This window comes from Myotis daubentonii, chromosome 9 (genome assembly GCF_963259705.1).
Source record: "Myotis daubentonii chromosome 9, mMyoDau2.1, whole genome shotgun sequence".
In the NCBI taxonomy this organism is placed as follows: domain Eukaryota; kingdom Metazoa; phylum Chordata; class Mammalia; order Chiroptera; family Vespertilionidae; genus Myotis; species Myotis daubentonii.
In genome coordinates, this window is record NC_081848.1 from 39,058,180 (window position 1) to 39,084,049 (window position 25,870).

The 25,870-nt window shown below is 41.1% G+C and overlaps 1 protein-coding gene across 5 annotated transcripts in view; it reads left to right on the top strand.

Annotated features, from left to right (window-relative positions):
• The window catches only part of PAK1 (p21 (RAC1) activated kinase 1), a 124,856-nt gene that overhangs the window by 51,862 nt on the left and 47,124 nt on the right, over window positions 1–25,870 (top strand). For 3 of the 5 annotated variants that reach the window (XM_059708368.1, XM_059708370.1, XM_059708369.1), the window contains one exon: window positions 16,586–16,796. In XM_059708368.1, the coding sequence (XP_059564351.1) occupies window positions 16,607–16,796 (190 nt within the window). In that variant the 5' untranslated portion in view covers window positions 16,586–16,606. Of the gene's footprint in view, window positions 1–928; window positions 1,122–16,585; window positions 16,797–25,870 lie in introns of those variants that run through there. The other 2 variants (XM_059708367.1, XM_059708371.1) reach the window with 2 other exon arrangements.

Below are 25,870 nucleotides of genomic sequence, written 5' to 3' on the forward strand. Positions count from 1 at the left end.
AATTAGACCTTGTCCTTCTGCTTAGAACCTTCCAGAGCCTTCCCATTGCTAAAATTTAGGACAAAATCTGAACTCCTAGTTATGACCTGGAAGAGGCCCTACATGATCTGACTCCTGCCATCTCTCTAAAGAGCAGGATGTAGAAGGGGAGTTGGTGAAGTAATGTTACCTCCAGGGGGGTATTTGGAAATGTGTGGGTTTTTGTTTTTGTTTTACAGTTTCAATGATACTTACTGGCATTTAGGGGGTGCTGGGCCAGGGTTGGTTGGCACATGTCCTGTAATGTGTTGTTTAGCTCAGGGCCCATTCCAATGCCTGATTTATGATAGGCGTTTAAGAACACTTGTAACCACATTCGTCTGGACCTCAGTGTTCCCCCGTGTAGATTGGTAGAGTGCCCACTTCCTAAGACGGTGGTGAGACAGACGTAACCTTTTATAAAGCGCCTGGTACACAATAACACTTAATCCAGGGTGATTGCTGCAGAGCTTTCTTTGCTGTGACTGGGTATAAGCGGCCGCCCATCCTTTTCCCCGGGGCATTAGAATTAGACCCTGTCACCTTTGTGGGGGGGGGGGGGGTGGTGGCAAGGTGGTTGCACCTTTTTTCCTGAAGCCTAATCTGATGGAGCCGAGGTTTGACTTCAGTTGTCCTGGAGTCCAGGCCCGGCTGCAGAAACGAAGGCACAGAGGTCCTCTTCCTGGACTCTGGGGCTCACCCAAGACCCTTAACTGGCCCGTGGGAAGCCTAGTCTAAGTGAAAAAATAACCTCCTGCTGGAGACTCAGAGCTGAGAGCGAGGGAAGGTAGTAGTCTCCCCTCCCGCCTCAGTGCTTCTCAGAAAGGAGAAGCGCGGCTTTCTCCCGCCTCCTGGCCTCCCTTCTTCCCCGCCCCTTCTGCTTCGCCAACCCCAAAGCAGCGCCTTCACTGCGCGCTGCGAGGGCGGGAGCGTGCTGCACCCGGGAGCTGGGGCGCGGAGCTGCTGGGAGCCCTGCTCCCGCCGACCAGAGGCCCGGGTGGAGCTCGGGCTTGGGCTTAGCGTGGCCAGGCCCGGCGGGGGAGAGGTGCGGCTCTGCGACAAAAACAGTGGCCAGAGATGCCGGGGCCAGCTCTCCCCACCAGGTATTGCCGGCCCTGCAGGGCGATGCCGGGGAGGGGTTAGTCTCTGCAGGCTTTGGAGCAGTGGTGATGCAAGGTTTGGTAGATTTAGGGTCTCTTCCCTTAAGAGATCCCAGATGAGAGAAGGGCTGAAGGTGGAACCCTCCGAGGAGCCGCCGCTGGGCTAGGCCAGCACTGGGATCAGAGCTCTGGCCGGGAAGGGCGTGAAGGGGAAGCTGGGTTTTGGGGAACTGCTCCGCCTCAGGAACCTCGCTCCTTTACCAGCACCCGTCTGCTTGGTGGCTAGGGCGATACTTTTTCCCTGCCTTGGCTTAGCTACCTGCCAGCTGGGATGGTGGGTTCTTTTTCCCTCTTGGGTGCTGGGGAGGGGCATTACATTATAAGTGACCTGTTAAGAGGTCCAGTAAACTGGGAGATAGGAAACTTGGGGGGCTGGCCCTGTTCCAGTAGCCTCTGTGGGCCTCAGTTTCCTTATCTCTTCAGCGAAGGGCTTGACATTCTGTTTGCAACTCTGGCTTTTCCGGGCTGTCAGACTGCCTTCTGGAAAAGTGAGCTGGTTTTATAAAGTCCCTCCCGCGGGCGGCGGAGAAGCCCCTTTACCCTGGAGGAGACAGGTGAACGCTGGCAGCAGACCTGTGTCCTGTCTTCTAGCCAGCTTGTGGATGGCATCTTGCTGGTCTGCTCAGGACCCAGTGGCCTTCTGGGCAAGGCAGAGGTTGAGAATGCCGATTGTTTTGGTGTTGGGTGTAGGTGTGTTGTGTGCAGGGAGGTGGGATTAGGAAGAAGCAGGCCAAGGTATGTTAATGGTTTTTCTTAAAACTGACCAGTTTTTTGATACTTAGGTATAAAGCTGTTTTAAACTAGGCTGTCTTCTCTGGAACCCCCTTGTTATTCTGCCAAGTTAATGACAGACTTGGGGTCTGGGTAATGTCTTAATCACTATAATCTTTCCTTCTTGATTATCTGGGACCAAGAAATACATGGCAGGCCTGGTATTAACCTACTTGATTATTTAGGACTTCCTTCCTCTCTTCAGTTTTTTTTTTATGACTCTGCTTCCCTGTCTTCCTCTTTCTACTTTTTCTTTCCTACTCCTGGTGATTTTTTCTATCCTGCCCCTGACCCACCTTTTCTCCCAGCCTCAGTTTCGCTCTTCTTCCTGCTCCCTCATGCTTCCCCTTTCTTGTCCCTTCCCTTTTTCCTTCCCTCTCTTGGGTCCTTCTCCTGCTTGGTTTGGCGTTCTTCTCTTCCTTTTAGAAGTATTGATAAACTTTCTCATTATTATTGGGTTATTGGTTGTAGGGACCTTTGCTCTGGTGTTTGTGTGGTCCGAACACTCTCTAACTCCCGCCTACCTCCCTGGCTTTTGGCTTTCACTTACAAATCCTTTCTTCCCCAAGTGTCAGCCTCTCTCCTTACTGCCTCAGTGCCTTGTGTTGGGCCTACCAATAGGCAGTCTTTCTTCCTGGATTTGTTCCCACCTCCTTCCTGGAGGGGACTGGGCAGCATCAGGCAGTAGGGAGAACGTAAGTTGGGAGGTGGGAGGTTGAACACTAGCCTGGGAGGAGAGCAAGAGGGTCCGGTAGGACTGGGCAGAAGCTCACATTCTGATGAGGTTGACTGGGAGAGGAACAAGACTCTTTGGTATCTCTGAGGTGTTACTGACCTGGAGGAGAAGAGGTTAACCTTTGTGAGCCCAGGGAAGATGAGGGGGATAACAGGGGTGAGGTGGAGGCAGAGAAGCAGGAGTTCTGGGGGAGAACAGTGGTCTTTTGAAGAAGAGGGTGGCCTGGACAAGATGGGGGTTATTTGTGGATAGTGGTGTGAAAGAGGAACATACAGGTTAATCCTCTTTCCCTCTGAAGGCCGGCTTTTCGAACTGGGTTGTTTCTACTCAGCAAACTCTTCTTGGGCAGTGTTCTCACAGTAAGAGAGTGAGAGGGGAAGCGGAGATAAGGCAGGATTGCAGCTTTCCTGGCACTTACTGTCTAGACTAGAATGTGGAATGTGTATACATACAAAAAGCTTTGAATATGGCATCCATCCATCATGAGACATTCTCTGAATCATCTATTCTGGGTTAGTTATGGTGTCAGGTGCTGGGGATACACAAATGGAAACTGGACTCAGTTGCTGCCTCCCAGTACGGGTGAAGGAGTACGGATATCTGTAACCTCATGCAATAAACGTATGCGGTATAAGAGAAGTACAAATGGCCGTGATAACACAGAGGGTTATCATCAAGTCAGCGACAGAGCTGGGTCCTAAACTCAAGTCTTCTTTAAAGGTGACCCCTAGTCTCTTACATCTTCTGGCCCTGCCTGTACATATAGTGTACATAGAGTTTCCTTATATTCTCATTCTGCCTACCTGTAGGGTTAGACTCTAGGTTCTGCTGAGAAGGAAAAGGAACAGTTCTATATGGTAGGTCACTGTGCCATGACCAAACAAACACTCATTACCTTGGAAGGGAAAGAGACTTGGTCTCTGTTCACTTCTGGCTCTAGGCCATTGGGTGACTTGGTGCTGAGTTCCCTCTATGAGTCATTGGCTCTCTTCCTCTCCTTCCAGGCAGGCCCCTCCTCCCTCCCCAGTTTTCTTCAGTTCAACTTGTAGCGGGCAGTACAGTTCAGAGACCAGATGAAGCTAGGCTAGGCATTTTACTTCCATTGGCATCTGTAATATAGGGATTTAGCAGCTCATAGGACTGGTGAAGATCAAGTGAAATAATGCATATGTGAAACTGCCCTGGAACTTGTAAAGCGCTCTGTACAAATGTTACTGTAGTTGTTCCCGAATGCATGTTCAGCCATGAAAAATGCTCAGGTGCTGCAGCCTGAAAGAAGTGCTCAGGGTTGCTCACTGACTACAGCTGAACCCCAACCCTTGATCATAAAGGAAAAGGAGGGGGCTAGAGAGTGATTTGGAGACTGGTAATTGAGCCCCATGCTGAAAAGGTATAGTGATTTGTTTAAGGTCAAGCAAATAGTAGGTGGCAAGTATAAAAATATATTGTTTTAAGTGATGCCTTGTGATATAGGAAAAAAAAAAAAAAAGAAAGAAAGAAAGGAAGGAAGGGGGAGGAATTTAAAAGCAGACTGACCTCAATTCAAATTCTGGTTCTACCACTTACTAGCTATCTGGTTTTTAATCTTTCTGAACTTCATATGTAAAATAGAAGATATTTATACTTACCTTGAGGAGCTATAATAACATTTCAAAATAATTCTGTAAAAAAGAAAAATACATACAGTAGGGACTTGATAGCTATACTTATTCTTATCTTGCAAAAATAAACTCTGAAGTCACCTTCTTAAGAAAGTCTCCCCTCGCTGTGGGGCTACTAAGGGCCCCTCTTTTGGATTCATGCAGCACTCATGTGCTTCCTCTCATCACGCAGACTGGCCCTTACCATGCTGTCCTATCATTGTGGTTTATGCATCTGCTTCTCCCATTAGTATGTGAATATTTTGAGAGCAGCCACAGTGTCTAGTAAATCTTGGTGTCTACTTGGTGTGTACTCTTGCTAAGCCCTATTTAGTTGCTAGGAGTACATTGGTAAACACAGCAGACTTAGTTGCTCCTTTGGGAAGCTTACTGTTTATTGAGGAAGATGTATAGTAAGTAAGCAAATAGAATTAAAATTCATGATAGATGCTGTGAAAAGCAAGCGTTCCATTTGGTTTCTATCTCTCTCTCTCTCTCCCTTCCTCTCTGAGGTCAATAGAAATATGTTTAAAAAAAGAGTTCCATTTATTCATGTCAGGTTTAAGATACTTATGAGAAATACAGGTGGGGTTGTCTAACAGATTGTATTTAGTCTGAAAGACAGATTTTGGGCTAGAGACAGACAGTTGGCTAGAGATATCAACATATAGATGATATGTAAAGCCATGGGAATGGATGAGATCATTTGTTGGAGAGTGTAGTGTATGAAGAACGGAGGTTCCTAGTCTTGGACATATAGAGGATAGCTAGTGAAGGAAGATAGGAGTAGACAGAAAGATAGAAGGAAAGACAGGTGAATGTGCATTCCCAGAAGCCAAGAAATAGAGCATTTGAAAGAGAAGGGAGATCAGTTATGTTGAATGTTGCTGAGAAATTGAATAAGGTGAGAATAGAATAGTTGATTTGGTTTTTTATTTATTTTTTAAAATATGTTTTTATTGATTTTTTTTAGAGTGAGAGGAAGGGAGAGAGAGAGAGAAACATCCATGTGAAAGAAAAACATCGATTGGCTGCCTCCTGCACACCCACACTGGGCATTCGAAACATGGGCATTCAATTCCCTGACTGGGAATTGAACTGGCGTGACCTTTTGGTGCATGGGAGGACGCTCAACCAACTGAGCCACACTGGCCAGTTGATTTGGCAACATGGATATAATTGGTAATCTTGACAAGACTACTTTTGGTGAAATAATAGGATGTTAGTTGGCAAACAGAAGGGGAGGGAGTTGGGTAGTGTACTAGTAAGTAGACACTTCTTTTGAGAAGTTTTGCTATAAATGGGAACAAAAAACTAAATGGTATTTGGAGGAGGATGTTGGTGTCAAGGGAAAGGAGTGTGTGTGTGTGTGTGTGTGTGTCTGTCTGTCTGTCTGAATAGGAGACACATAGGATATTTACCCAGTGTTCTTATATCAGACCAAAAATTTGGAGATAAAGCTTGATTTTTTTCTTTTTCTTTTTTTCTCACACTGTACATTCACTCTCGAAATAAATAATTTGGCTCTTCCTTCAAAATATATCAACCTTGGCAATACTTCTTTCTACTTACTACCGTTCATTCAAGCCACCATTAGTTCTCACTTGGATTATTGTAATTACTTCTTAATGATCTCACTACTTTTCCTCCCCTGAGATCACTGCTCAAAACTCTTCACTGTTTTCTCACACTTGCTGCAAAATCCAAACTTACTGTGTTCTGTAAGGTCCTGCATAATCTAACCTCTGGCTGTCATCTCCAATCTCACTTTCCTTCCACATTCTCCTTGTTCACTCAACTCTTGTCTTGTTGGCCTTTTTGCCATTCTCCACGCCCAAATATTCTTTTCTAGGACAATTGTACTTACTGTTCCCTCAGCTTAAAATGCTTCCAGGTATGATTACTATGATTTGCTGTCTTATTTCATTCAGATCTTAAGTGTGTCTTCCTTAGAGAAGCCTGTTGTGATCACCTTTTTTTATGTACCACCTCCATCCCTGTCTCCCCTCTCTCCTTTCACATATACTACTCTTCAGTTTTCATTATGGACTTGAAATGTATATTTATTTGCTTATTTCTTTGTTTACCTCTCCTAACTAGTTCATACACTCCATGAACACAGGAACTTTGTCTTATTCACCTAGATTAGTACTGGTACATTGTAGATGCTCAATAAATATATGTTGAATGGCTGAATATATCTAAGAGAGATATATTCAGTCTTTGTCAATCACCATTATATTTTGTCTCTCTGATTTTGACCACTCTTAAGTACCTCATGTAAGTAGAATCAGAGAGAGAGAGAGAGAGAGAGAGAGAAAGAAAATATTAATGGAGCTGAAGGAGGATATCATTCCAGGTGAGAGAGAGAGAGAGAGAGAGAGAGAGTACAAGTAAAGAGTACAAATATATATATTTGATTTTAGAGAGGAAGGGAGATGTAAAGAGAGATAGAAGCGTCAATGATGAGAGAGAATCATTGATCAGCTGCCTCTTGCATGCCCCATACTGCAGATTGAGCCTGCAACCCGGGCATATGCCTGACCGGGAACCTGTTTTTCATAGATTGATGCTCAACCACTGAGCAACACTGGCTGGGTGAGAGAATGGCTTTTGATGGGACACCTTTTTTACTGTAACTGGATGGTGCAGGTGCAGGGAGGCATGTAATTTGGGGGTGGGAAGGTGGAGTTCTCTTGCAAAGATTTCTGTTTTCTCATGGAAGATAATCTTATCAACTAAAGGTGAGTAGAGAATCCAGTTGAATGCCCATTTGAGGTAAGATAATCACAGCTAGGGAGGTACCATAATTTTCAAGTGAAACCAGGTATGTTCTCAAGGGCATTCAACTGCTTCAGTATAGAGACAGTTGGGAGATAGAGTAGTTCAGTTTCCAATTGAAGTTGGAAACAGAAAAGGCAAGGGGTGATTTAAAAAAAAAAATCAGAGTTATTTAGATTGATTGATCAGATTTGTTTAAAGTATCTGACAGATTTTACTTAGATTCAGTTATGCATTGCCCATAGTTAACATTTAAGTTTTAGTTCACTGGTCCCTACCTCATGAACAGGCTCCTACTGTAATATGACGGTCCATACCATTGTGAACTTTTGGCACATTGTAGTGTATTTATTATATAGTAATTTCTAGTTGCCCTTACTTTTTTCCTTTTCTTATTGTGGTAAAATACGTATAACATAAAATTTATCATCTTACGTATTTTTAAGTGTACAGTACAGTGGTATTAAATACATTTATATTATTGTGCAACTATTATCACCATCTATTCCCATTAGTCTTCATCTTGTAAAACTGGAACTCTATACCTATTAAACCCATTCACCCCTCCTCCACCCGTCTCAGCCACCATCATATTTTCTGTCTCCATGATTTTGACTACTCCAGGTGCTTCATATAAGTGGAATCATACAGTATTTGTCTATTTGTGATGGGCTTATTTCACTTGCATAATGTCTTCAAAGTTTATTCATGTCATTGCATATTGCAGAATTTCCTTTCTTTTCTGAATAATATTGCATTGTATGTATATACCACACTTTGCTTATTCATTCATCTGTCAATGTATTGCATCAACACTTTAGCTATTGTGAATAATGGTGCTATGAATATGGGTATACAAACATATTTTTGAAACCCTGCTTTCAATTCTTTTGGGTATATACTTAGAAGTGGAATTGCTGTATCATACAGTCATTATATTTTTATTTTTAAACTTGAGGACTGGTGCATGAAATTCGTGCATGGGTAAGGTCCCTAGGCCTGGCTGGTGATCAGGGCCAATCAAGGCCTTCTGGCTGCCAGCTGGGACCTTCCTTCATTCTGCGCCTCCCCGTGGTGGTCAGCGCATGTCATAGCAAGCGATCAAACTCCCTGTCTCCCGGTTGAACTCCCGAGGAGGACACTTTATATATTAGCCTTTTATATATATAGATTATTATTATTTTTTAAATCCTCACCTGAGGATATTTTTCCACTGATTTTTAGAGAGAGTGGAAGAGAGAGAGAAAGACAGAGAAATATCTATGTGAGAGAAGCACATCGATTGGTTGCCTCCTGCATGAGCACTGACCAGGACCCAGGCTGGGGAGGAGCCTGCAACCGAGATACATGCCAACTGGATTTGAACCTGGGACGCTTTGGTCTGCAGGCCGACACTCTATCCACTGAGCCAAACCAGCTAGGGCCTGTAATTCTTTTTTTAATTTGTTAAGGAAGTGCTATTTCTGTTTTCCACAGTTGCTTTATCATCTTACATTCCTACCAACAGTGCACAAGGGTCCCATTTTCTCCACATCCTCACCAACACTTGTGTTTTTTTAATAGTAGCCATCCTAATGGTGGCGAGGTGGTATCTCATTGTAGTTTTGACTTGCATTTTTCTAATGATTAGTCATGTTAAACAGCTTTTTATTTGCTTATTGGCCATTTGTATATCTTCTTTGGAAAAATGTCTGTTCAAACCCATTGCCCATTTTTTTCTTTTCATTTTTAGATATATTTTTTATTGTTGATAGTATTACAGATATCTCCCATTTTCCCCCTTCTCCCCCCTCCTCCCAGCCCCTGTCCACCACCCCAGGTTTTCACTACCCTATTGCCTGTGTCCATCCATTGCCCATTTTTGAATCAGGCTCTTTTGTTTTTTGTTGTTGTTGCTGTTGAGTTTTAGAAGATTAATGTTGTGGCTTTTAAAAAATAATTATTTATTGATTGGAGAGAGAGAGAACATTGATTTGTTGTTTCACTTAGTTATGCATTCATTGATTGATTCTTGTATGTGCCCTGTCTGGGGATTGAACCCAGAAGCTTGGTGTATTGGAACCATGGAGTAACCAACTGATCTACCAGGGTTGAGGATCGATGGTTTTTGATTTTTGAGTGATTTTGACAGACTATGATTAGGGAAAAAGAGAAGCAAAGGCCGGGGGGACTAATGGATAGTGCATTGGAGCTTAAAATGAAGTCTAGGAATTGTGGTGAAAGTTCTTGAGTAAGTGAGCTGTATGAATAAGAGGTTGTGTTTGGAGTAGATATGACTCGTTCCAAATATTGGAGTAGATGCACATTTTGGTGATAAGGTTCAGGATGTGATCATGGTAGTACCGGCTAACTTGGACTGGAGGCCAGCAACTTGGCCAGAGTGTTGGAAGATCATTAATGCTGCTGTCAAAGTTACCTAGAATGGTAACTGCTGTGGTGCAGAGGAAGGCTGATCTAGGAACTAAAGCCTTTGAGTGGGGTGGCCAGGAAGTGAGCATGAGGCAGCAAGAAAGTGTGATAGCAGCCAGTGGAGGCGACTAAAACGAACAGAGGTTTCTACAAGAGGAAGAGAAAGAAATAGTTTTATGAAATAGCACTGAAAATGAAGGACAACGTTGATTGGTTGGGTATGAGAGAGAACACAGCTTCCAGTAGAGAGGGCTGCTAGAGAGGATTCTTCTTCAGGTGATAGCCAGGTTTCCTTTAAGGCAAGGAGGCAAGGAGTCGGAAAGGGGTGAGGAATTTGGTCAGACAAGAGGGTAGAAAAGGTTGGGAATGAGAGTTTGGGAGATTGAGAGTGACTGAAGTCAGTGGGCACTGGAAGCTTGATTGGCTTAGTCTGGATATCTTTTAGAGGCCAAGAGGGCAGTCCATTTTCATGCTGTGGTTCTTAATACTTCCAAGAGAAAGTGTTCCTTTGAGGCAGCATGTGGCATTGTGGGAAACCACAGGATATGTTCAGGCAGCGATTACCTGGAAGATCACCTATTTAGGAGACAGCAGAATAGATTCCAGTGTTTCTTGGAAGGTTGAACCAGATTGCCTATTGATTCCTTCTCAGATCGTATGGGCTATTTTAGTGATGATTTTCTCAGTTCAGGCCATTCGTTAAGAGGTCTAGAGGTTTGAAGCTTACTCTTGGGAGTAGCTCAACTGATGCTGCAGGTCAGGAAGGTAGGGAGAGGATTATAAGACCGTTGGTACTGCTTTCTGGAAGTAACTCTAGGGACTATTTTTCAGGGGTGGGAGGAATGAGGAAGATGTGCAGGTGTGATTGGTTGGGGGCGGAGAGGATGAAGGTACCAGGCCAACCTTAGTGACCTTAATTAAGCCTGACACCAAATCTCTCTGCCTTTTCCATTTCACTTTGCTTGCCTCTCAGACCTCACCAATTGCAAGAAGCCTCCCAGGTACAGTTCTTTGTTCATTCTGTCTCAAATAATAATCAGTGTAGAAAATACTTGTAAGGGAATCAGAGTTATCAGAGGCGAGTCATGGCTTTCTCCCTATTTCATTGAGTGATCTTAGATAAATTGCATACCCCTTTGGTTTCAAGTTCCTAACTATAACATAAAGATTTGGAACTGACTGATTTTTCAAGATTCTTCCAGTTCCTAGTGTTTCCTTTTCTCTTCCCACTAAAACAGGTTGCTTTTTAGTGAACCTGTACTATTACCAGGTCTGTGCTGGGCCCGACTCTGGAATACAGAGGTTAATGAGATTCAGTTTTATCCCTTGATTTGTTCATAGTCTGGTGAAGTTAGTGTGATGAAATATGGAAACTGCTGCTTAGAAGTATGTATAAAATGCTATTAAATTGGGGGAAGGAAGATGTAGAGGGGGTGTTCTGTGAAGGTTTTCATAGAGGAAGTGAGTCAAACTGGGTCTTGAAGATTGAGTCGGACTTTGTTTGGCAGACGAGTTGGGACATTTTCAGCAGGGAGAGCAGTGTGGGCAAAGGCAGGGCGTGAATGCATATTGAGCTGGGACAATTCGTTTAGGAAATAGCGGAGAAAAACTGGAGAGATGAGTGGGGGATGTGAACACATATTTATTGGATATTTATTTTGTGCCAGGTAGCATGCTAGATGCTTTTATGTATGCTTTTTAATTCTCATAACTGTATAAGTAGGTAGCCTTATTTGAATTTTGCTAAGAGGAAACTGAGGGTTAGAAATTAAAGTAGCTTTCCTTACCGTCCAGAAGCAGCCTCCAGCTTTCCTCCCTGCTACCTCAGCAGTTGTTTTCTTCTTGCTAAAGTGGCTGGAGGCTGCATAGCGGGAGTGTCTTTGACATGTCAGAAGGACATCCCTCAGCAAATTCAAGACTGCAGCATTCTAGGCCTCTGCCAAAGAAAACCTCCTGGCACAATTTAATTAAAGATCAGATTCTCATAACTAGGTGTCAAGGGCATGCAGTACTCCCCAGTCTTGGGGGGAGTATAGGTCATGCCAGTTTCAGCTGCTCTGAGTTGTTGGAACTGAGAAATGTGATTAACATATATTTGGAATAGATTTTATTTCTTCTTCTTCCTTTCTCTCCTTCATTTAAAATAATGGTCTGAGGGGTTATTAGGGGTTATCTAGTCCGTCCCTTTGCCTCTTGCGTGAACAGAGGTGTGATGATGTGGTGGAAGAAAAGGAGGTCTTGGTTATAGACTTCATTTCAGGTTCCTGCCTCTGCTGCCCACTAGCTATGTGACCCTGGGTGACTGGAAACATCTCTGAGATTTTGTTTCTTCTGATTTGCTCACTATTTTATCTCCAGCACCTAGCACAGCCTGGCAAACAGTAGGTAATAAATAAATATTTGCATGAACGACTGAGAAAATCGATACCAATTGAATAGATTTCCAAGTTTTCTGTAGACTCCCACATGTGATCTAATGTTAATGGTTATTCAAATATCAGCCCCAAATGATGGCAGAAATCCTATTTGTGAAGATAGTTTGCCCAGAAGGTTCTCTGGGGAAACTGTTTTAGAATTTTAGGCAAGTTTCTTGGGCAGTGTAAAGACTCTCCCAGACTTCCCAAGTCTCATTGTGTGAGCTCTCGGCATCGCAGAGAGAATTCACTGGGAATTCACTGCAGACGGGTAGCAGCTGGTCCCTCCTTCAGGCAACACCTCTTTTTTCATTGTCATCTCTTTACAGCCTTTAAAAAAGTCAACAGTGTCATCTTTTATTTTTAACATGAGACATTCATTGCACAGATCTAGATTTGCTAAGAAGGGACCATTTTGTGACTAAAAAATGCTGCAAAAGACCCTCTGTGATTCCGGCGCCCTACTTCTTCACCTTCCCGTCGCACCCTTCCACACTGCGCTCCCACACTTACATTATTCCCGGGGTCTAGGATGCGTTTGCCTCCATTGCTCTCCATCAAAATCATTTATTTATTGTCTGTTTTCTTCGGTTCAGGTACGAGACCAGTGCTGTTCCAGACCAATTGCATCAGAGCTTAAGCCACAACTTCTTAATAGGAAAATTTTCAAACATACAGCAAAGTACAAAGGATTTTATAGTGAATAGCTGTAAAACCACCATCTAGATTCTTCTGCCATAAACATTTTCATATACTTGTTTTTATCACATCCATTATGTATTATATATTGACATGTATAGTATATCACATCCCGATGTTCATCCATTAATCAATTTTATTTTTAAAAATGCATTTCAAAGTAAATTGCAGATATTAGTATACTTCCCCTTAAGTACTTCAGCTGGTGCTTTAAGAAGCTCATAGGGATTCTAATAGTCGAGAGTCAAAGACCACTAGTCTGACCTATTTATTACCCTACTCTTAATACCATCTCTTCTTATGAAGCCTCACTGATTACCTTAATTCAATATAGGTATTCCTTTCTGTGTCTTCTGACATTTTAGCGCTTGTACTGTTCTATGGCACTCTTTTAAATGGCCTGGCATTGTGGTTTTCTAGGTCCTGTCTATCCTGCTTTCTAGACTGTGAGAACCTCTAGAGTTGGGATCATATCTTTTTCATTTATTTGTCTCCAAATCTCTGGTTTCTGGCATAGCACCTTACATGTAAGTACTTAGTAAAAAGTTATTGATTTGAATTGTACTTGAATGAGGAACCTGCAACTACAGCAAAAGGTGTATATAACTTTCATGTGGCTGATTTGAGGGCCAGGGATTTGTATATCTTCTCTGGTGCTTATTAGCTCCTGGAAGAAATTTGGGAAATATCAATCAAGTCCAGCCCAAACATGTTTATATATTTCTATATTTGCTATTGGCTAGATGTGACCAACCTAAACATAAATCAGAAGTAGAATTCAGGTCAGAAAAGGGACAAAGAGGCTAGAATTACCTCAAATATAGTTGGAAAATCCTTTGGCAGAGAGTCTGAAGACTTGGATTCTAATCCCCACCTTTATTTATTTACTTCAAAAAATATTTTTATTGATTTCAGAGAGGAAGGGAGAGGGAGAGAGAGATAGAAACATCAATGACGAGAGAAAAATCATTGATCGGCTGCCTCCTGCATGCCTTCACAGTAGGGACTGAACCCACAACCTGGGCATGTGCCCTGACTGGGAATTGAACCGTGACCTCATGGTTCATAGGTCGACGCTCAACCACAGAGCCATGCCAGCTGGGTGGAAGATGATTTCAGGTATCTAAAGTTCTGTCTGGGGAAGAGGCAATAATCTTTTCTGAATAGCCCTAAGAGATGGGATTTAGGACTAATAGATGGAAGTAGTTTTTGTTTGTTTATTTACTTGTTTATTTGTTCACTTGTTCTTTTATTTGTTCATTTGTTCAACAAGTCTTTATTGATTATCTATTCTTTGCCAGGCCTGGGGTTGGGGATTGAGAAGTAAACAAGACTGGATTTTGTTTTGGGGGTGTTCATAGTCTGGCAGGGGAGAGGAATGAAAGGGGAGGCAAATGTGTAAACAAGTAATTGCCATGCAGTGTGAGGTAGACAGAACTTAATATAAGTGAGAATTCTCTAAGTGAGGTGACCAAAGATAGAATAGGCTGACTTTTGAGACTGTAGATTTTTTTATCACTGGAGGTTTTCAACCATAGGCAGGAGATCTAGGCTGGAATATGGTGCAGTGAATTCAAACATTGTATTTCAAAAGCAGATTTTATGTTTTAAGTAACTTGGGCTCTTTTTGTAAGTGGAGCTCTACCACCAAGAATTCCCCAGGCACAGGGAAAGAACTGAGAAATGAAGAAAAGCTGTATGTATCAGAAAGGCTGATGAAGCCTTTTTTGGCACAGTCCTGGGCTGTGGTCATAAAAGGGAGTTACAGTCAATGAAGTTGTTGGCTGAAGAGGCAAGGAAGGGCCTGCTTAGAGTATCAGGTGGCCGCAGGGAGTATAATTTTGGAACTGGCAGTTCACAGTGGGAAAGTATACTTGAGAACTGAGCCGGTAGAAGCTCTCTTTGGCGGTGCTGAGGGACTTGAGTTGGGGCTGGTAGGGGAAAGCAAGAGCAGAGCTGCAAAGAGCCACTGGAAGAAATGGATACAAAGCACACCTCCCAGAGAGTTAGTCTAGACAAGATTGTCTTTGCTTACTTGATTTATTTTGTTCAAAAAAAGAAGTAAGGAGCAGTTGGTTTGCCAGAGGAAGGTCAGGATGAATTATACAAAAAGATGAAGTTCGAATTTGACCTGGAAAGATGAGTAGGAGACATCATTGACCAGAAGCATTGGGGAGTCAGGAGGGGATAAGAGACTATTTGGCAAATTCAGGAGAACAGAGATTTCTGAGTTATAGTTTGAATGTAAGTTGGGTCCAGGTGTGGTGGCTTAGTGTATACGGTAGGTCGATGTCAGATTGGGAAGAACCTTAAAATTTCATCTGTATTAAGTTCCTTAATGGCAAGGCATATATCCCTGTGTAAACTTTTGATTAATTAAAAAATTTATTGAATCTACTATCAGTCAGATACTCTACTAGGTACTTTTGGATTGTAAAGGTGACAAAATAGAGCACAACCTTTGGGGAACATTTGCTTCTGGTGAAAACAATTATAATCTAGTAAAAATAAATGTAATAACCTAGAAATATACCATTGCCCTGGGTCTGGAGGAGACATCTAACTGCTTAAAGGTGAGAACAGTTCCAAAGGGCACATGGAGAAAGGATTAGGGGTGGGGGAGAGGGAGGACGAGGGAGGGATGAATGCAGGGGATCATTTAGTTTGCATTTATTAGAAAATGTTAAAAAGACTCCTATAGATTTTGTTTATACCATTTAAGCAATTGATATGTAAGGCAGTGGTATTCAAATCTGGCTGGTATTAAGATCACTAGTTTTTTAAATTACAGAATTTGGCCTTAGCCCAGCCATACAAAATCAAAATTCATGAGAGTTAAACCATGCATCTCTATTTTCTAAAAAGCTCTGGGTAATTATTATGCTGATTTTTTTTCTTATTAGAAACTTTAGTCTTTAAAACAATGTTGTGTTTGACTCCAAGGAGCTTACATTCTAAGTAGTCATGGTTAAAGATATACTATCCTCTGTAGCATGGAAGAATAATGAGAAACTTTATTAATTCTGGAAACATATCTATCCATTGACACTTATTTGAGGTAATAACATCTATCTTCATTAAAACTATTGCTACCATGTAATAGGAGATTTTACCTCTTTTCTCCCTTTTTTTATTCTTTATATTTCCAAAAGCATTGGAGATTGCCAATAAATCCAGCATCATATAGGATAGGATGGTTACTTCATTGACCATCATATATTTAGAATAAGGTCAAATTTTAGAGGAAGGTGATAGTGCAGAGGTGATATAGGCCAGGTGTCTGCAAACTTTTCCTGTATTGGAACTAGATTGTAAATATTTTAGGTGTGTGGGCATACAGTCTCTGTTGCAACCACTCAGTCCTGCCATTGGAATGTGAAAGAAGCCATAGACCTTTGTAAATGAATGGGTGTTGCTATGTTTCAATAAAACTATTTACAAAGCCTGCAGCTTTACAGACCCTTGATAGAGTGATACAGTCCACTCCAGAGAGGGAATGTTACAAAATTGGAGATAGGCAGAAAATTCACTGTGTGGAATGCTACTAGCAGTTTTATTTAATCTTCATGTGAATGAATAAATGGCACACAATGATTAAAGAATTTTTCTAAAGCTAATAAGTGGCACTGGGATTCATACTTAGTTCAGCTGGGCTAAATTTCTATCTTTTAAACTACATCATCATGGTTTTCTGTGTTCTCCAATGCCTCAGATAGGGGAATGCAGAGAAAAAGCAAGAACCTTGTGAATTTTCAGCAGTGCTTGGCACCGAGTAGGCATTGTATCTTTGAGTACTGTTGACTGAATATGATAGTGGTAGTTGTGGTATGCAGAGAAGGGCTTGAACAGGGCCCTGGAGGAAGGATTGTATAATTTGGATTCTTTTAAACTTTTCAACACACATTTCTCTTTGTTCAAAAATAATAAAAATGCTATGTTCTTTTTTTCTGATTCCAGTAGCTGCTGGTGGTGGTGACAATGTCAAATAACGGCCTGGACATTCAAGATAAACCCCCAGCCCCTCCAATGAGAAACACCAGCACTATGATTGGAGCTGGTAGCAAAGACGCCGGAACCCTAAACCACGGCTCCAAACCTCTGCCTCCGAATCCAGAGGAGAAGAAAAAGAAGGACCGGTTTTACAGATCCATTCTACCTGGAGATAAAAGTACAGTATTTCACTTCTTTCTCATAATTTATATACTTAATTTTTTTTTGGTAACCCGGATAAGAGATTTGTTCTTTCCTTGACTTCATTTTCCTTTAATACCTCCTTCCACCCTATTAAATATTTCCTTTGTCTTTTTTGCCTAAAGTGGCTGGAGTCAAATGGAAAATAGACCTATTAAACTCTTACTAGTATTAATTATTCTGAGCAAAATTCTAAGAAAATAATGACGCTCTTGCCAGACTTTGGACAATCTGTACATGTTTATTTACTTAAACTGTTTATGAACTCTCAGAATGTAAGAAATATTGACATGTGTTCATTTGGGAGTGCTTTGTTTCCAGACTGGTTTCATTTGGAATGTCTTTTCTCCAGATTCTTGATTGCCTCTTCTTTATTCATATATCTTGAGCTCACACCTAGATTTGGGGATTAAATATCAGTAAGAAGGGCAAGTAGTAGCTGAGGAAAGGAAGCTTGGAAAAGGAAGCAGGACTCAGCATGAGTTCACTCTGAAAAAGTCATACCAGCTGGGCTCATTTCCTTTCTATTGACAAAACTTCTAGAAGAACAATCAGGATTTTAACAGTGTATTTGATAAAGTCACTGAAATCCTATGGACAATAGTGAAATAGAGGTTTGGGTGTCCACATGGGTAGATGACTTTTGTTTGACACCCTCAGCCCCAAATATTTATTTAAGGGTCTGTTGCTATGAAGTAAAATTCTCAGTCATGCCTACAGGGCTTTGTTCTTGTTGCATGCTGAAGAAATTGGCTTTCTGTCTGTAATTAGTTATCATGAGCTTCCAATTTAGGTGGACCTGGTTCAAATCCTGGATTCATCACTTACAGCTCTCTACCCTTAGGTATGTCAGTTAACTCCTTTGACTTTTAGTTTTCTATCTCTAGGAAAGAATGGTATTGTCCTCTCTCTATAATTGGGGTAATATCTCACAGGATTGTTGTGTGAAGATTCCATTCAAAGTTCCAAATACAGGACCTTCTGCACAGAAGGCACCCAAATATTAGTTCCCCTTCTCTTTACTGGTTTGTTGAAGGTGGGATGCATGGCTAGTAGATTATATGACAAAATCAGAACTGGGATTCTGAAACAGCCAAATATAACAACCACATTGATGAATTGCAGAAAATGTTTTGTGTTGCAGAAAAATATAACTGCATAACTACAGATCGGGGGAGATGGTATATGATTGCATCATTTACTAAATAGGGAAAACAGGAAGAGAAACAAGTCAAGAGGGCTGGCTATTGGAGAGCAGGGAAGATGACTTTAAACACCTTGCATTTGAGGTGAAAGGATAATTTTAGACCCTTTGCATTTGATGGCTGAAACCGGTTTGGCTCAATGGATGGAGCGTCGGCCCGAGGACTGAAGGGTCCCAGGTTCGATTCCGGTCAAGGGCATGTACCTCGGTTGTGGGCACATCCCCAGTAGGAGATGTGCAGGAGGCAGCTGATCGATGTTTCTCTCTCATCAATGTTTCTAACTCTCTATCTCTCTCCCTTCCTCTCTGTAAAAAAATAAAATATATTAAAAAAACAAACAAACAAACAGACAAGCTATACTATGGCTGATAACAGGACCAGCTGCATTGACTAATGACCCCCTCCCTGGAGCTGACCAATCAGTGGACACACCTGGAAAGCTAATGAAATTCTATTGAGATATTGAGACCCCCCTCTGGGGCTCTCCCTAAAATCTCCATCCTTAACAGCCCTTCGGAGGAGGGCCAGTGAGCTCTCCCTGGAGTTGGCCCACACCTTTCCCCTTCCCCTTTTCTTCCCTCCCTGGCGGGTTAGCTTCACCTCTCTCTTTCCTAAGCTCCAAGGACCCTTCCTTTGCCTCTGTAACTTGTTTCCTAAGCCCATTTCTCCTACGGCTCACTTCTTTTACCTCCGTGACATTCTAAATAAACTTTTTCTTACAGTTTCAGTCGTGGTTCTGAATTCTTTCTTAGCCAGAACTCAAATACCCAGGTTGCTGATCTGAGGTCCGGTCTGGCTCCACTGGTCTGACACCTGGTGTCATTCTTGCCGCCGGGCACTACCTCTGATATTTACTGTGACCCACCCCCTTACCTGTTTATTTTAATCCCAGTATTCTTATCTGTAACATGGTAATAATTATAATTTCCACCCACCCTATAACATTAGTAGGCTTTTCTCATTTGAAGTAGTGGGTGTAAAAGCATTTTCTAAACTATAAAACACGTACAAATATGAAGTGTTTGTGTGTATGTTTTACTAAAAACCTTATTTCTTATTTTATCTGATACCCACAGCAACTCATTTTCTGTTGGGGAGGCCGAGGAAAGTAAATTGTTCAAGGTCTCACAGCTGGGAAGTGGCAGGGATGAGTGCGGAACTAAGTCTTCCTAAGTATGTGTTACATCCTAGCATAACATCTCTGTCAGTTGTTCTCAACCCCGATGACACATCTGAGTCACTCATGATGCTTTTAAAAAATACAGATGCCTGGGTTTCAGCCAGACTTTGGACCCAGAATTTCCAGAGGGGTACTTTCGGGTCTCTAAGAAGACTTGGGGGCTAAGAAAGGAGAGTTCTCTGTGGGCTGTGGTGGTGACTGGGATGGGACTTGGCAGTGGGGATATGTCTGTGGGCATTACCTAATGCTGACCTCCAGCATGGCTTCAGTGTGTGCCTGGGGGGATGCGTAAATGATGGGAAGAAGCTGTCACTCAGGGCCTGTAATAGGTGGTGCTGAGCTGCAGAATTCCATGTGGGAGAGCCAGGTTCCTGTGGTCAGGGCCTGGAGCCTATGGTTTATTCTAAGAAGTCCGGCAGCTTTTCGTTTGGAATCTTTTTCTGGCTACATTTTCACAACCAAAGTGGAATTATCTGAGCTTGGGAAGCATTTAGCAAAGTTAATTTTAAAACTGGACTACGTCAGTGTTTATCTCTCCAAGTTTGGAGTGTTTTACTGCCTTGAGTTCAGATTAGCTCAGCTGAACCAATGAGAGGTGCTTCTTAAAAATAAATCTTTAAAAAATATAAATAAGGCCAGTGCCTTGTGCTGAAAATGGATGGCTGTACAACAACATGAGACTTGAAATTGTCAGCCTCACGTGTCAGAAAGCTGAGTGGACTAGGCCACAGGTAGGGTTAAAATTAGGATGTGTGGTTGTATGCTTGTTTCTCCACTTTATGTCCTCAAGCCAGTGATCTCTAGTTACAGGAAATCAGGATGATTCTTCTTTCTATTCAGCCAGTTTTCTGTTAATGAGTGAGATAGGAAATATGACTCTAACACTCTTCCCTTCTCTTAAGCATCTTAAAACAACAAATACTATTTGTTATCTCAGTTTTTGAGGGTCAGGAATCCAGCTGGGAAGTTCTGACCCAGGTATCTCATGAGGTTACCATAGATATGTCTCAGATACTTTCTTATGTTAAAGATAACTCAGCTTACAAAGGTAACTTTAATGATCCTCAAAATAACAATAACAATACTAAAAAAGTAGTTTATAACAGTCACAACAATAGCATAGGTACAATTTTCATTTGGGCCATGATTTTTGTCCTCAAGAAGTTTACATCTTAGGTTAGGAGGTAAGTCTTAAAAAACCCCAAAGAATCATTCCAGATAGGAAATAACTAAATGCTGACTCAGTGCCTTGGGAATTCACAGAGAGAGGAAAGGTCAGGAAATCCACTGGGAAGAAGTGGGACTTGAACCAGTCTTTAAAAGATGGCTGAATGTTTAAAGGGAGAATGAGAGGAAGAGGTACTATATATGAAGGTACTATGGGAGGTACTACATATGAAGCAGAGCCACCTTCAGCATTACCCTGTGTGTTTATGTGTTAAAGGACTTCATTTCCCTGGGGCTCTGTTCTTGTAGACTGCTCATCCGCTGAGCCATTCTCTGTTTGTAACTTCTTTACCAAAATTCATTTTGCATTTGCCATTCCAAGCCTATGATGATATATTAACATAATATAAATAATATGTAAAAATATAGTGATATATAAATATAAATAAAATATAAAAATAACAGTTATTCTTAAGACACTTTTAAGTACTAGATCAAAAGAAATTTAGGCACAGAAAGCAATCCCAAAGCCCTGCAACGTGTCCCATGCATTCCTGTAAGCAAGAGAGATGGATTTATGTCATAAATGACAGCTTAATTTCGGCCTTGATAAGTCCTTAGCCTTCCCTCTCAAAGCAGCTGCTTCTGGAAGATACATTGTCAAGTGGGTAAATAGCTAAAACCTGTGGTCTTTTCAGATTGATTTCTTTTACCTAGTGATGTGCATTTATGGTTCCTCTTTATATGGCTTGATAGATCATTTCTTTTTTATTTTTAAAAATACATTTTATTATTGACTTCAGAGAGGAAGGGAGAGGGAGAGAAAAAAACATCAATGATGAGAGAGCACCACTGATCAGCTGCCTCTTGCATGCCCCACACTGGGGATCGAGCCTACAACCCGGGCATGTGTCCTTACCAGTGATGGCACCGTGACCTCCTGGTTCATAGGTGGACACTCAACCACTGAGCCACGCCAGCCAGATGATCATTTATTTTTAGTGCTGAACAGTATTCCACTTTCTGGAGGTGCCACAGCTTACTTATCCATTCACCCACCGAAGGACATCTTGGTTGGTTCCAAGTTTGGGTAATTATAAATAAAGCTGATATAGACATCTATGTGCAAGTTTTTGTGTGAACATAAGTTTTCAGCTCATGTGGCTAAATACCAACGAGTGTGATTGCTTGATTGTATGGAAAGAATATAATTAATTTTGTAAGAAACTGCAACCTGTCTTCCAAAATGACTGTACTATTTTGCATTCCTGCCAGCAACGAATGAAAGTTTTTGATGCTCCACATCCTTGTCAGCATATGGTGTCACTTTTTGATTTTGGCCATTCTAACAGGAGTGTAGTGGTACTTCATTGTTGTTTTAGTTTGCAGTCCCCTAATGATATATGATGTTGAGCATCTTTTCCATTTGTATATCTTCTTTGGCAATGTGTGTACCCATGTCTTTGCTCATTTTCTTAATCGAGTTGTTTTCTTATTGTTGAGTTTTAAGAATTCTTTGTGTATTTTGGATAATAGTTCTTTATTAAATAAATCTTTTGCAAATATTTTCTCCCTGTCTGTAGTTTGTTTTCTCATTCCCTTGATTCTTAAACTTTTATTTTTAAATATGTTTTTTTAAAATTAAATCTTTATTGTTGAAAGTATTACATATGTCCCCTTTTTACTCCCATGGACCCCTCCTAGCCCGCCCCACCCCCTACCTCAGGCCTTCATCATCCTACTGTCTGTGTCCATGGGTTATGCATATATGCACACAAATTGATCTTTGGTTGATCTCTTCCCACTAACCCACTCACACCCACCTTCCCTCTGAGATTCCACAATCTGTTCCAGGCTGCTGTGTCTCTAGATCTATTTTGTTCATCAGTTTTAAATGTTTTTATTAATTTCAGATAGAGGAAGGGAGGAGAGAGGGATAGAAACATCAATGATGAGAGAGAATCATTGATCGACTGCTTCCTGCATGCCCTCTACTGGGGATCAAGCCACACAACCTAGGCATGTGCCCTGACAGGGAATCAAACCATGATTTCCTGGTTTATGGGTCAATGCTCAACCACGGAGGCACACCGGCTGGGCTTATTTTATCTGTTTTAATTTTTATTGATTTTATTGGGGTGATATTGGTTAATGAAATTATATAGGTTTCAAGTATACAATTCTATAACATATCATCTGTCTATTATATTGTGTGTTCACTTTCCCTCTAGTAATAACCACACTGTTATCTGTGTCTGTAATGTGTTTTCCCCCTCCAGCTTAATCCCTTCACCTTTTTGCTCCAGCCCCCCAAGTCCCCTCCCTTCTGACAGCTGTACGTCTGTTCTCTGTATCTATGAGTCTGTTTCTATTTTATTTGTTTGTTTTATTCATTAGATTCCACATATAAGAGAAATCATATGATATTTGCCTTTCTTGATTGGCTTATTTCACTTAGTATAATACTTGCCAGGTCCATTCATACTGTCACAAAAGGTAAGATTTGCTTCTCTTTTATAGCCGAGTAGTATTCCATTGTGTAAATGTACCACTCATCTACTGATGGGCACTTGGGCTGCTTCCAAATCTTAGCTATTGAAAATAACGCTGCAATGAATATAGGGGTGTATATATTCTTTTGAATTAGTGTTTCAGGTTTCTTTGGATATATTCCCAGAAGTGGGATTGCTGGGTTATAAGGCAGTTCCATTTTTTAATTTTTTGAGGAACCTCCATTCTGTTTGCCATAATGGCTGCACCAATCTGCAGACCCACCAACAGTGCATGAGGGGTCCCTTTTCTTCACTTTCTCACCAATGCTTGTTGTTTGTTGATTTATTGATGATAGACATTCTGACAGGTGTGAGGTGATATCTCATTGTGGTTTAAATTGCATCTTTCTGATGGTTAGTGATGTTAAGCATCTTTTCATATGTCTCCTGGCCATCTGTATGTCCTCTTTGGTGAAGTGTCCATTCAAGTCCTTTGCCCAATTTTTAATTGGATTGTTGTTTTTTGTGTGTTGTTGTGAAAGTTCTTTATAAATTTTGTGTATTAACTCCTTATTAGATGTGTCATTGGTGAACATGTTCTGGCATTTAATGGGTTGTCTTTTCATTTTGCTGATGGTTTCTTTTGCTGTGCAAAAGCTTTTTTGTTTGATGTATTTCCCTTTGTTTATTTTTCTTTGTTTCTCTTGCACAAGGAGATATATCAGAAAAAATATTGCTAAGAAAATGTCTGTGATTTTACCACCTGTGTTTTCTTCTAGGATTTTCATGATTTTGTGACTTACATTTAAGTCTTTTAAATATATATATATATATATATATGTATATATATATATATATATATATATATATATATATATATATATATATATTTCTTTATTGATTTCAGAGAGGAAGGGAGAGGGAGAGAGAGAGAATCATTGATCGGCTGCTCCCTGCACACCCCTACTGGGGATTGAGCCTGCAACCCAGGCATGTGCCCTTGGCCGGAATCAAACCTGGGACCCTTCAGTCTGCAGGCTGACACTCTATCCACTGAGCCAAGCCGGCCAGGGCTTACATTTAAGTCTTTAATCCATTTTGAGTTTATGTGTGTGTGGTGTGAGAAGGTGGTCTAGTTTAATTTTTTTCATCTATCTGTTCAATTTTCCCAATATCATTTATTGAATAGACTGTCTTTACCCCACTGTATGTTCTTGCCTCCTTTGTCAAATATTAATTGACTCTAAAGGCGTGGGTTTATTTCTGTGCTTACTATTCTGTTCCATTGGTCTATAAGTCTGTTTTTGTGCCAGTACCATGCTATTTTTATTACTATGGCCTTATAGTATAATTTGATATCAGGTAGCGTGATTCTTTCAACGTTGTTCTTCTTTCTCAAGATTGCTGTGACTATTTGGGGTCTTTGGTGGTTCCATATAAATTTTTGGAATATTTGTTCTAGTTCTTTGAAATACACCATTGGTATCGTGCTAGGAATTGCATGGTATTATAGATTGCTTGGGGTAGTATAGACATTTTAATGCTGATAATTCTTCCTATCCATGAACACTGTATGTGCTTGCACTTATATGTATCTTCTTCAGTTTTTTTCTTCAGTGTTTTATAATTTTCCGAGTGCATGTCTTTTACATCCTTGGTTATGTTTATTCCAAGGTATTATTTTTGGGGGTGGGGGGTGGGGGATGCAATTGTAAATGGGATTGTTTTCTTAGCTTCCCTTTCTGATAGTTCATTATTGGTGTAGAGGTGAAACGGATTTCCAGATATTTATTTTTCAGCCTACTTTACTGAATTTATCAGTTCTACTAGTTTTTTTGTGTGGGATCTTTAGGGTTCCGTATATATAGTATGATGTTATCTGCAAATAATGACAGTTTTACTTCTTCTTTTTAAATTTGGATGCCTTTTATTTCTTCTTCTTGTCTAATTGCTATGGCTAGAAATTCCAGTACTATGTTGAATAAGAGTGGTGAAAGTGGACATCCCTGTCTTGTTCCTGATGTTAAGGGAAACACTTAGTTTTTGCTCATTGAGTATGATGTTGGCTGTGGATTGATTCTCAAACTTTTATATACACACGAATCATTAGGGATCTTATTAAAATTTAGATTCTGACTCAATAGTCTATGGTGGAGTTTGAGATATTAAAATTTAGATTCTGATTCAACAGTCTTATGGTGGAGTTTGAGATTCTACATGTTGATGCTGACTGATGCTGCTTTGAATAGCAAGTCTATAGATTACTCTGTTTTCATTGGAGAGGACCAGAATGCAGATGATGGGCAACTCTTAGAATGATTCAGGCCACAGATAACTGCCTGAAATAGGGTGGTGGCAATGAAGAGAGAGAAGAGTGGATAAATTTGACCACTGTGTAGAAGATAAATGCATTGAGAGAGAGCAGAATCATAAGCAGCAGCAATCCATGAGAGGCAGAGTGACAGAATAGAAAGGCTATAGAGCTGGAAGTCTGAAAGCCTTAGTTCTGGTCCCACATTTGTTTCTGAATTGCTCTGTGATGTTGGGCAGGTTACTTAATTTCTTGGAATGTTTGTTTCTTCTTCTGTCAAATGGGCACCATAATCACTGCCCTGCTTGTCACACTGTTGTTTTGAGATTCTAGAGAACTAATATATGTGAAAGTGCCTTGTAATCACTAGAGCATGATACAAATACAAAACTAATTACATCTTCAATGACCTTACTTCCAAATAAGGTCACATTCTGAGGCACTAAGAGTTACGACTTATCTTTGGGGAGACACGATTCAACCCCTAACAAGGGTCCTTCAGCTCTGTAACTTTTCTGCAAGGTCAGCAGGACTGTAGTGAACATCTACTCTATGCCAGACCCTACAAGTATTTGGACTTAATGAGCCTTTAAGGTCTTAACCTAGGGAGGCAGCATAGCATCGTGGTATAGAGATCAGGCTCTGAGCCAGACTGCCTGGGCTTGGGTCTTGGGACTGCCAATTACTAATCATGTG